Source organism: Ornithorhynchus anatinus, chromosome X4 (genome assembly GCF_004115215.2).
Source record: "Ornithorhynchus anatinus isolate Pmale09 chromosome X4, mOrnAna1.pri.v4, whole genome shotgun sequence".
NCBI lineage: Eukaryota > Metazoa > Chordata > Mammalia > Monotremata > Ornithorhynchidae > Ornithorhynchus > Ornithorhynchus anatinus.
This window is the reverse complement of record NC_041752.1, coordinates 2093550-2105822: the sequence shown is the minus strand read 5'-3', so window position 1 is coordinate 2105822 and position 12273 is coordinate 2093550. Positions and strand designations below refer to the sequence as shown.

General features: G+C 56.1%; 1 protein-coding gene across 1 annotated transcript in view; it reads left to right on the top strand.

The window, feature by feature from the left end:
* The first annotated feature begins 2833 nt into the window (after positions 1 to 2833).
* The window catches only part of LOC100089494, a 28488-nt gene continuing 19048 nt past the window's right edge, over positions 2834 to 12273 (top strand). The window contains exons 1-9 of the mRNA XM_029054510.2: positions 2834 to 3049; positions 4344 to 4391; positions 5531 to 5804; positions 6612 to 6766; positions 7790 to 7834; positions 8585 to 8870; positions 9703 to 9857; positions 10573 to 10617; positions 11735 to 11996. Of these exons, the coding sequence (XP_028910343.1) occupies positions 2989 to 3049; positions 4344 to 4391; positions 5531 to 5804; positions 6612 to 6766; positions 7790 to 7834; positions 8585 to 8870; positions 9703 to 9857; positions 10573 to 10617; positions 11735 to 11996 (1331 nt within the window). The 5' untranslated portion in view covers positions 2834 to 2988. The remainder of the gene's footprint in view (positions 3050 to 4343; positions 4392 to 5530; positions 5805 to 6611; positions 6767 to 7789; positions 7835 to 8584; positions 8871 to 9702; positions 9858 to 10572; positions 10618 to 11734; positions 11997 to 12273) is intronic.

The following is a 12273-nucleotide window of genomic DNA, read 5'->3' as shown; positions in this document are numbered from 1 at the left end:
GCAGAAGCAGAGCGTGCTATCGGATGGCACCTCATGAGTTCCCCCCGGACGGTTTGTCCTGGAATAATAGCTATCCGTAACCCTCTACTCCAGGAACGCCACGCTCCACTCCCCACATCTGCCCACCCCGCACGCTCCGCTCCTCCGCCGCCCACCTCCTCGCCGTCCCTCGGTCTCGCCCATCCCGCCGTCGACCCCCGGGCCACGTCCTCCCGCGGTCCGGAACGCCCTCCCTCCTCACCTGCGCCAAACTGATTCTCTTCCCCTCTTCGAAACCCTACTTAAAACTCACCTCCTCCGAGAGGCCTTCCCAGACTGAGCTCCCCTTCTCCCTCTACTCCCTCTACCACCCCCCCTTCACCTCTCCGCAGCTTAACGCTCTTTTCCCCCCATTTCCCTCTGCTCCTCCCCCTCTCCCTTCCCATCCCCTCAGCACCGTACTCGTCCGCTCGACTGTATATATTTTCATTACCCTATTTATTTTGTTAATGAAATGTACATCGCCTCGATTCTATTTAGTCGCCATCGGTTTTTACGAGACGTTCTTCCCCTCGACTCTATTTTAATCGCCATCGTTCTCATCTGTCCCTCTCCCCCGATCAGACCGTAAGCCCGTCAAACGGCAGGGACCGTCTCTATCTGTTGCCGACTTGTTCGTTCCAAGCGCTCAGTACGGTGCTCTGCACATAGTAAGCGCTCAATAAATACTATTGAATGAATGAATGAACTGGCACGAGCCGCCCCCGGGGTTTTTGGTGAGGGGGTGAGCCACCCCCAGCCCCCAGGAGATGAGTGAAGGCATTTGTTAAGCGCTCACTATGTGCCAAGCACTGTTCTAAGCGCTGGAGAGGATACAAGGTCATCAGTTTGTCCCATGTGGGGCTCACAGTCTTCATCCCCTTTTTCCAGATGAGGTCACTGAGGCACAGAAAAGTTAAGTGACTTGCTCAAAGTTACACAGCGGACAAGCAGCTGAGCCGGGATTTGAACCCATGACCTCTGACTCCCAAGCCCGGGCTCTTTCCACTGAGCCACGCTGCTTCTCTTTTTGAGATGGAAGCCCAGGTGCGCGGCTGCTAACTCTTCAGAGCCCTTCCTTTTCCAAAGGGTGAATAACGTGGCTTTTTTGATCATAATAATGTTGGTATTTGTTAAGCGCTTACTATGTGCCGAGCACTGTTCTAAGCGCGGGGGGGGATACAGGGTAATCAGATTGTCCCATGTAAGGCTCACAGTCTTAATCCCTATTTTACAGATCACTGAGGCCCAGAGAAGTGAAGCGACTTGACCAGAGTCACCCAGCCGACGCACGGCGGAGCGGGATTAGAACTCATGTCCTCTTACTCCCGAGCCCGGGCTCTTTCCACTGCGCCCCGCTGCTTCTCTGCACGTTGCCACCGAAGGGACATGAGAAGAGGGAATGAGGGCTCTAGACTGTAAGCTCATTGTGGGCAGGGAGTCTCTTGTTGTATTGTCCTCTCCCAAGCACTTAGTACAGTGCTCTGTACACAGGAAGCGTGCAATAAGTACGACTGAATGAATGAATGAAAAGGTCCTCCGATAAGGCTTTGAAGGGCGGCGGGGAGCGTGATCGTCCGTCGGACCCCGATTAGACTGTGAGCCCGTCAATGGGCAGGGATCGTCGCTATCTGTTGCCGGATTGTCCATCCCAAGCGCTTAGTACGGTGCTCTCCACATAGTAAGCGCTCAATAAATACTATTGAATGAATGAATACGATGGGGGCGATCGAGGCCAGGCGGAGGATGCGGATGAGGGTCGGCAGTGAGATAGACGAGCCCAGGATACAGTGAGTAGGTTGGTGTTGGAGAAATGATGTCAGCGTGCACCCAATCGCTTAGTATACTCCTCTGCACGTAGTGAGCGCACAAAAAATTCTATCGATTGATCGGTCGATGATATGGGGTGTAATATTATGAGTGCCGCATAGGCATCTAATAATGACAGTGGTCTTTGTTAAGCGCTTACTAAGTGCCAAGCACTGTTCTAAGAGCTGGAGGAGATACAAGTTAATCAGGTTGGACACCGTCCCTGTCCCACGTGGGGCTCGCGGTCTTCGTCCCCATTTAACAGATGAGGGAACTGAGGCCCAGAGGAATGAGGTGACTTGCCCAAGGTCACTCAGCAGACAAATGGCGGCGTCCGGATTAGAACCCAACTCCTTCTGACTCCCAGACCCTGGTACAGTGCCTCAGTGACCTCCTCTGTAAAATGGGGATGAAGACCGTGAGCCTCACGAGGGACAGCCTGATGACGCTGTATCTACCCCGGCGCTTAGAACAGTGCTCTGCACATAGTTAGCGCTTAACAAATACCAACATTATTATTACTACAGTGCCTGGCACCTACTAAGCGCTTTGCTCTGTTTCGTTTTGTCTCCCCGCCTTCCAGACTGCGAGCCCGTTGTGGGGGCCGGATTGTCTCTGTTGCCCCATCGTACTTTCCGAGCGCTTAGCGGAGCGCTGTGCGCTCAGCAAGCGCTCAATAAATACGATGGAATGAAATAAGCGCTTAACAAATACCGCCGAAAAAATAGGCCCGTGGTCTAAGGGGAGGAAGAGCGGGATTTCGAACCTCATTTTGCAAACTGAGGCCCGGAAATGAGTTGGCCAAGGTCCCCAGCAGGGGGGTGGGGCAGCGGCAGGATTGGAACCTGGGTCTTTTGACTCCCAGGCCCGGGATCTTTCCGGCAGGCCGCACCGCGCCTCCTGGCCGTACGGCGCCTTTGGCCCGGCTCTCTGCTCCCCCTCCTCGCCCTCGGGAAGCTTCACCCCGTTAGTCTCTCGCCCGGGCACGACCTGTTCCCTCCGGTCGGAGAAGGGACCTGATTGGAGGCAGGTTCGGCATCCCTCCAAATTTCAGCCAACCTCCCTCCCCCCGTTTGAGATTTTTCACCGCCGCTGTCCCCGGACCGCACTCCTCCTCAGAGGCAGAATTCCCAGGCGGCAGAGAGCCGGGAACTCCCGGGAATGCGGCACCTGGTCACCCTGCTCCTCGTCGCCACCCTGCCCGGGATGGGCACGGAAGGAGGTGAGGGGGATCGGCGACTGTCGTTTCTCGGGGGTCTCGGCGGCATCGGTGCGAAGGGGGCGAGCTCGGGTCGATAAAGGCCGCCGACCGATCGACGAACCCCGTGGTGGTGGTGTCCACACCGCACGCTCTGGTGGCGGAGGGGTGAGTCGGGATGAGGTCGTCAGGCAAAGCCGTGCGGTTTTGTCGCCCGGTGCTTCTGGCAGCGAAGACCTCCGGGGGAGGGAAGGACGGGGCCAAGATGACCTTCGAGAGTTTCTGGGACCTCGTATGTCCCGGTCTAAACCTCTTCACCTCCGGGATCCATTTCAATCAAATCGCTTCAAAAGGGAGCTCATTTCGGGGGTATATCTTATGTGCATTTTCTGGACTTGGGAACCTTGTGGGGCGGGGGGGGGGGTACGCGTGTGTGCCTGAGAGAGAACGGTAGAGAGAAATAGAGGTGGAAAGGGAGAGCGGGTGGAGAAAAAGACGGAAACGGAGAGGCAGAGAGGAAAACCAAGAGGCAGAGGGAGAAATAGAGGTGGAAAAAATAAAAAAATAAATGGTGGGTATTTGTTAAGCGCTTACTACGTGCAAAGCACTGTTCTAAGCGCTGGGGGATACAAGGTGATCCGGTAGTCCTACATGGGACTCACACTTTTCATCCCCATTTTCCAGATGAGGTAACTGAGGCACAGAGAAGTGAAGTGACTTGCCCAAAGTCACCCAGCTGACAAGCGGCAGAGCCGGGATTAGAACCCACGACCTCTGACTCCCAAGCCCGGGCTCTTTCCACTGAGCCAGAAGAGGCAGCGACGTGAAGAGAGACAGAAACAGGCTTAGAGGGAGGCCAAGAGACGAAAAGACAGAAGGAGAGAGACATAGAGGCAGAGAGGTGGGCAAGAGGCAGAGACATTAAGAGAGACAGAAGCAGAGAGGGAAGCCAAGAGACAGAAGGACGGAGAGGGAGAGAGAAGCCAAGAGGCAGAGACACAGAGAAGCCAAGAGACGGAGAGACAGAAGCCAAGAGACGGAGAGACAGAGAGAGGAGTCAGAGAAGGAGAGAGACCGAGGTCACAGAGAAAGGCAGAAAGGGAGAGCGGCTAAGAAGCAGAGACGGGGAGAGAGACGACCGAAAGAGATATAAAGAGAAACTGAGGCACAGAGAGGCCAAGAAGAAGACAAACAGAGAGACCCAAAGGGGTAGAAATGGAGAGAGACAGAGAGACCAAAAGGGAGGCAAAGAGAGGGACGGAGAAATCCAAAAAAGACGACGTTTACCGACCACTGTTTTCTCTTTCTGCCTTCACAGTCGATGCGGCGGGCCCCATTCTGGATAGTTCCTTATTTCCTCTTAGAGGTACAGTGCTTTTACGCCCTTGGGTCCGATTACGAAGTCGGGGTGGCGGTTTCGGATCCGGCGGGCGGGGAAATCCAAGCTGAGCCTCAGAGGGGAGGAAGCGGGCAGAGGAGACAGAAGGCGCGGCACTGCGGCGCGGTGGCAAGAGCCCGGGCTCGGGAGTCACAGGACGTGGGTTCGAATCCCGGCTCCGCCCCTCGTCCGCTGGGTGACCTCGGGCAAGCCGCTTCACTTCTCGGGGCCTCGATTCCCTCGTCTGTCAAACGGGGATGAAGACCGTGAGCCCCACGTCGGGCAACCTCATGGCCTTGTAGCAGCGTGGCTCGGTGGAAAGAGCCTGGGCTTTGGAGTCAGAGGTCATGAGTTCGAACCCCGGCTCTGCCACTTGTCGGCTGTGGGACTGTGGGCAAGTCACTTCACTTCTCTGAGCCTCAGTGACCTCATCTGTAAAATGGGGATTAAGACTGTGAGCCCCACGTGGGACGACCTGATTCCCCTATGTCTACCCCAGCGCTTAGAACAGTGCTCTGCGCATAGTAAGCGCTTAACAAATACCAACATTATTATTATTATCATCATTACTCCAGCACTTAGAACGGTGCTTGGCACAGAGTAAGCGCTCAACACATACCATCGTCGTCATTATTATTATTGAGTCAAAAGCTAAGGAGCCTCTGGGCAGGAGAACCCCTAAACCATTCCTCGTCCCGTCTCGCAACTGTCCCACAGGGCAGGGAGGGAGCCAGGACCACCATCGTCTTGTTATAGGGGGCTCCGTCGGGTGCTGAGTGCTCGGTACACGGTAAGCGCTCAGTAAATACGAATGATTGATTATCGCTCCATCTTTATTGTCCAACCGAGGGCCAGAGAGGGTGACTCTAACGTCTCTCTCCCCCTCTAGACCGTAAGGTCCTTATGGGCGGGATACATATCTGCTAATTCTGTTGAATTCTACTCTCCCAAGTGGTCAGTACAGGGCTCCGTGCAAAGTAAGCGCTCGGTACATACGATCGTCTGAGCTCGTCGTAGGGAGGGAACGAGCCTGTTATATCGCGCTCCCCCCGAGCGCCCGGTACGGTAAGCGCTCCACAGATGGGATCGACTGACCGGCCGGGCCCACCGAGAGCCTTCTTTTCCAGCTCCCAACTTGGCCCTCTGGAAAGAGACGTTCCAGATGGATTCGGCCAGCGGCGGCGGGGCCGTGGACGGCTCCCCCCTGTGCCGCTCGGAAGCGGACGAGTGCAGCTCCACCGGGAGGGAGCGCGATCCGTGGTGGATGGTCGATCTGAACGCCTCGTACCCCGTCTTCGTCGTCGTCGTCACCAACCGGGCCGACTGCTGCCCGGAGCAGATCCGGGGAGCCGAGATCCGGATTGGGAATTCCTGGGAGAGAGGGGGCACCGGGAACCCCAGGTACCGCTGCCGGAGGGCCCGGAGAGGCTCGGGGATCCCAGAGGGGACCGGGGTGCCGGCCCCGCCGTTAACGAGGAATGGTAGTAGGAGTCGCGTTTCTCCTTCTCGGCTCGGTGGAAAGAGCCCGGGCTCGGGAGTCGGGGGTCATGGGTTCGAATCCCGGCTCTGCCGCTTGTCAGCTGGGTGACCGTGGGCGAGTCACCTCACTTCTCTGGGCCTCAGTTACCTCGTCTGTAAAATGGGGATTAGCTGTGAGCCTCACGTGGGACGACCTGATGACCCTGTATCTACCCCAGCGCTTAGTGCAGTGCTCTTTACGTAGTAAGCGCTGAACAAATACCAACATTATTATCATTATTATTACAATACGACAGAATTATGCTGGCAGGAACCATGCGGGGGTCCTTCCGGGCCGATGACAGACGCAAGGGATGCCGGGAGGGAGCCATGCGATGGCCCTTCCAGGCCGATAACAGAACCAAAGGATTCTGGGAGGAGCCGCGCGTCGGTCCATCCAGCTCGATAAGCACATCCAAAGGATGTTGGGAGGAAGCAGGTGACCGTTGTCTTTCTTGACAGCCAATCCTTGTGACTAGTGTCCCTCAGCACCTGGGCACAGATCCGTCATTTATTTATTCCTATTAACGTCCGTCTGGCCCTCTGAACTGTAAGTTCTTCGTAGGCAGGGAACGTGTTTTCCAACCCCGTTGAACCGTACGCTCCCAAGCGCTCAGAACAGCGCTCCGTACACAGCGAGCGCTCGGTAGATAGCATCGGTCGATTGGCGTGGGTCCGCCGTCCCTCCAGGTGTGCCGTGATCCCCGCCATGGGGCTGGGAGAGACGCTCCTGTTCACTTGCCACCAAATGGAAGGACGCTACGTCACGGTGACCGTCCCCAACCGGGAAGCGGAGCTGGGCCTGGGAGAAGTGCAAGTGATCGGCAACCCCGGAAACTGCGTGGGTGAGCCTCCTTCGCCGACACGTGGTCCCGCGTGAGCCGGGGGCTGGCGCGGAGATTCCCGCCGGGCAGCGCGGCCTCGGGCGTGGCGGGACCTGGGCGTCTTCCGAGGATGATAATCGTCGGATGGGTTAAACGCCTGCTCGGTGTCGGACGCCGTTTAGTACGGTCAGGTCAGGCACGGGCCACGAGGGGCTCTAAGTCTCGGTATTCCCGGCCCTGCCATTTTCCTGCCGGTGGACCCTGGGCGAGTCGCTCAACTTCTCTGTGCCTCAGTTACCTCAACTCTAAAACTTGGATTTAAACTGTGAGTCCCGTGTGGGACGTGGACTGCGTCCAACTTGATTACCTTGTATTCCCCCTGGGTGTTTAGTAGAGTGCCTGGCGAATTGGAAGCGCTTAACAAATACCATTAAAATGATAAGTAGGAGTAAGCGCGTTTATTAAGTGCTGAGGGAGAGTACGGAATTAGACAAGGAGCTTGTCCCTCGAGGGGCTTTGAGTCTCAGCGGGAGGAAGAATGGGGATTTCATCCCCAATTTGGATAGAACACGGGCCTGGGAGCTAGAAGGACCCGGGTTCCAATTCTAGCTTTGCCACTTGTCTGCTGTGTGACTTTAGTCAAGTCACTAAACTTCTCTGTGCCTCAGTTACCTCACCCGGAAAATGGGGATTAAGACTGTGGGCCCCATGTGGGACAGGAATCGGGTCCACCCTGATTATCTTGTATCTACCCCAGCACTTAGCAGAATGCCTGGCATATTGTAAGCGCTTAATAATCTCCACAGTTATTATTAGATGAGGAAAGGAAGGACCAGAGAAGTCAGAGGACTTGCCCTAAGTCACACAGCGGGCCGGGGGCAGAGCCGGAATTAGAACCCGCGTCTCCCAGCTCTGGAAACTAGGCCGTGCTGCCTCCCCCCGGGATTCTGAGGGCGGGAGGGTGGGTCGGGGGCGGGAGGGGACGAGAGATCCCGGCCCACGTTGTGACATCCGACAGTCGCCGTTTCTCTGGACTCTTCACAGACCACATTGCTCCAGCCCGATGCTATTCCTTGATCCCTATCACAGGTAAACTCGTCACTGAATTTTTCTCGTCCTCAACGATCCCGATAATGAATCGCTGTGGCTTCTGCTAAGCCGTAACTCTGTGCCGAGGGCTGAAGAAAGAGACAGAAAGAGAATCGAGTCCCTGGCCCAAAGTGGGCTGACGGTCCAAGTAGCGGGGAGATCGCCTACCCGTTTTACGGTCGAGAAAACCCGAGGCCCAGAGCCACCCAAAAGGCAAATGGCGGAGCCGGGATTAGAATCCTGGTCCTCTGACTCCCAGGCCGCTGGGTCACACCGTTTCCCAGTCAACCCAAACGGGTCGATCAACACAATATTGACCGAGACCTAATCAAGCAGTCAACCACAGCCTCCCCCTCGTGGGTTCTGATCCCGGCTCCACCCCTTGTCTGCTGTGTGACCTTAGGCAAGTCACTTCACTTCTCCGTACCTCATTTCCCTCATCTGTAAAACGGGGATGAAGACTGTGAGCCCTCTTGTGGGACAGGGACTGCGTCCAACCTGATTATCTTGTATCTACCCCAGCACTCAGTACAGTGCCTGGTACAGGGTAGCACTTGATAAATACCACAGTTATTATTCTTATTAGATGAGGAAACCAAGCCCCAGAGACTGCGTCCGACCCCATTATTTGGTATCTACTCCAGCGCTTAGAACAGTGGCTGGCACATAGTAAGCGTTTAACGAACACCGTGATTTTTAAATGCCTCTCCGATTATTTGAGGGTTGTTAATTTCAGTCTGTATTTTCCAGCCCCCAACCTGGCCTTGGGCAAAATGGCCTTCCAGTCCAGCACCGAGTCACCGCTGACCCCGGCCAGGAAGGCCAACGATGGGTCCCTGTCCAGCTACCATCGTGACAGGTGGTGCTCCGGGACCCGGACGGAAGCCGGCCCGTGGTGGATGGTGGACCTGAAGGCGACGGTCAAGGTGTCCTTCGTGGTCATCACCAACCGAGGAGACTGCTGCGAAACTCAGATCGACGGGGCCGAAATCCGGATCGGGGACTCGGCCGCCGACGGAGGCAGGGCTAATCCCAGGTAGCCGCCCGGGGCCGTCCGCTCCGGGCTGACCTTCCCGGAGGGCTTCCTCAGAGTTCCCGGCGGCTGCCGTCTTGGATTTCCTTCCCTAGACGGGCGTGGGGAAATCCAAGATGATGGCGACGAAAACCAGTGGATCTCCAGATAGGGACTTAGTGGACAGAGCCCGGGTCTGGGATTCAGAAGGACCTGGGTCCTGATCCTGGCTAGGCCACCTGCCTGCTGTGTGAACTTGGACAAGTCACTTCACTTCTCTGGGCCTCAGTTACCTCGTCCGTAAAATGGGGATAAAGTCCGTGAGCCCCATGGAGTAGACGCAGGCTAAGCAGGTTGGACACAGTCCCTGTCCCCCATGGGGCTCCCAGTCTTCATTTCCATTTTACAGACGAGGTAACTGAGGCCCAAAGAAGTGAAGTGACTTGCCCGAGTTCATAGATCAGGCAAGTGGCAGAGCCGGGATTAGAGCCCAGGTCCGCTGACTCTTAGACTGTGAGCCCGTCGTTGGGCGGGGATCGTCTCTGTACCGAATTGTCCATTCCAAGCACTTAGTGCAGTGCTCTGCACGTAGTAAGCAGTCGATAAATACGATTGAATGAATGAATGGAGTGCTTTCCTGTGTGCAGAGCGCTGTACCGAGCGCTCGGGGAGCGCAGTACAACCGAGTTGGTAGGCACCATAAGGAGCTTCCAGTCGACAACCTGGTCCGTTGTTCTCGCCGGGAGATTCCACGATCGTCCTACCCCCATTCGAACGGATTCTCACTTAGCAAGATCAGGTCTCTGGGCCTCGGGTTCGGGTCAAGACGGAGGGGCGCGGCCCGGTTCTCTTTCAGGTGCGCCGTGGTGCACTCCATGGGCAAGGCCGAGACGCGACCTTTCTTCTGCGAAGGCGGGAGAGGTCGGTACGTGTCCGTCATCATCCCGGACCGGACGACTTGGCTTTCCCTCTGTGAAGTACAAGTATTTAGTGAACCGTGGAAATACACTGGTGAGAACGGAATTCCTCCTCATTGGCGCTGGGCAAATGGATGGGGTTATTTGTCCCAAACAAAACGTTTCCGGATGTGGAGCCGCTAGCTTCCTTTCCCTCTCCTTTTCCCTTCTTTCTCTGCCGACCCCCTCGGTTCGGTTCCGCTCCCGTCTCCTCGGCTCTCTTCTCTCTGTTTCCGTTCAGCTCTCCTCGGGAAGCAGCGGGGCTTAGTGGAAAGAGCCCGGGCTCGGGAGTCAGAGGTCGTGGGTTCAAATCCCTGCTCCGCCGCTTGGCAGCTGGGTGACTTGGGGCAAGTCACTTCGCTTCTCTGGGCCTCAGTTCCCTCCTCTGTAAAATGGGGCTGAAGACTGAGAGCCCCTCGTGGGACAACCTGATGACCTTGTATTTACCCCGGCGCTTAGAACATGCTTGGCGCTTAAATACCGTTATTATTATTATTCTGCCCTTCCCGGTTCTGTTCTCTGCTTCCGTTCTGTTCTCCTCGATTCAGTTCGGTTCTCCTCAGTTCTTTCCCGTTCCGTCTGCGCTGGTTGTGTTCCGTCCTCCTCTCCTGCCTCTGTCTCTGTGTCTCTCTCCGCCTCTCCCTGGGGGCCCAAGGCGGGTGGAGGCTCCGGGGCCCCCGGGGGAGTTCAGTGTCCCCGTCGGACCCGGGGCGGGAAGAGAGGCCGGACCGGGCAAAGAGATCCTAACGCTCCCTTTTCTGACATTGCAGTCCGCACCGCTCCTGGCTCAAACTCTTCCTTGGTCCCCATCAAACGTAAGTAAACGAATGAATGATGATGGGATTCGTTAAGCGCTTATTATGTGTCAAGCACTGTTCTAAGCTCTGGGGTAGTGGAAGGTGGTCAGGTTGGACCCAGTCCCTGTCCCATGCAGGGTTCACGGTCTTCGTCCCCATTTCACAGATGAGGGAACCGAGGCACAGAGAAGTGAAGTGACTTGCCCGAGGTCACAGAGCAGACACGTGGCAGAGCCGGGATTAGAACCCAGGTCCTTCTGTCTCCCGGGCCCGTGCTCTATCCACTAGGCTAAAGATTGGCCTTCAAGTTCTTTGAGCCCTCTCGGGCAGCGAGCCACAGCTGGAGAGGCAGCGTGGCCTAATGGATAGAGCAGGGGCCTGGGAATCAGTAGGACCTGGGTTCTAGTCCCGGCTCCGCCACGTGTCTGCTGTGTGACCTCGGGCAAGTCACTTCACTTCTCTGGGCCTCGGTTACCTCATCTGTGAAATGGGCAGCATTAAGACTGTGAGTCCCACGTCGGGTAGGGATGGTATCCAACCTGATTAACGTCTGTCTGCCCCAGAGCTTAGTACAATGCCTGGCGCGTAGTAAGTGCTTAACGGATACCAATAAAAATAAAAAAATGAAACAATTCTGATGCTGCAGGTCTCCGACGTGGGCAGAGGAAGTGTCTGCTAATTCTGTTGTATTGTGGTCTCCCAAGTGCTTATCCGGCACTAAATAAGTACTGCTGATCAACGGGTCCCTTTTAACCAGAGGGAAACTCCGCTGTCCCTACCTGATAATAATAATGATATCAATCGATCGTATTTAAATACCAGCGTTATTATTTCCCCCTACTCCACCTGTGTCCGTAAAGCATTCCACGGTTGTCAGCGGTATTTGGGACGAGTAAGTGCTTAAATATTATTATTATTATTACATCCCGACGCGCTAGGAGTTCTTCTGGCTACCTCTCCCTACTGGGATCTAATTTAGTCGCCTCCCTCGTTAGATTGTAAGCCCTGCTGGGCAGGGAATGAACGTCTGGCTTCCGCAGCGTCGTCCCGAGCGCCTCGGACGGCGCGTTCTACCCACCGAACGCTCAGCGTCAACCACGGAGAGCCCACCTTGAATCTCCGCTTGTGTTTCCAGCCCTCAACCTGGCCCTTGGGAAACCGACCCGGCAGTCCACGGCAACCGGCGGCGGATCCGGCGCCAACGACGGCTTCAAGGGGGGACGCTGCGCACACACCGCCAAGATGGACCTCCCCTGGTGGACGGTGGACTTGAATTTCTCCTACAGCGTGGAGTTTGTGGCCGTAACCAACCCAGGAAACTGCTGCACGGCTGGCTTGGACGGAGCGGAAATCCGGATCGGGGATTCCACTGCAAATGGGGGCCTCGCCAACCCCAGGTACCCCTCTCCGCCTAGGTGACTGGGCAAGTCCCTTCACTTCTCTCGGCCTCAGTTACCTCCTTTGTAAAATCGGTAGAATTTAGGTGAGTGGCCTAGGCGAAATTAGGATTCCTCCGGCCTAGCGGAAGTAATTTCTTCAAGCGGAGCGGCCTGGTGGAAAGAGCCCGGGCCTGGGAGACGGGAGACCTGGGTCTAACCCCAGCTCGGCCACTCGCCTGCCGTGGGACCTTGGGCAAGACACCTCACTTCTCCGGGCCTCGGTTTCCTCTTCTGT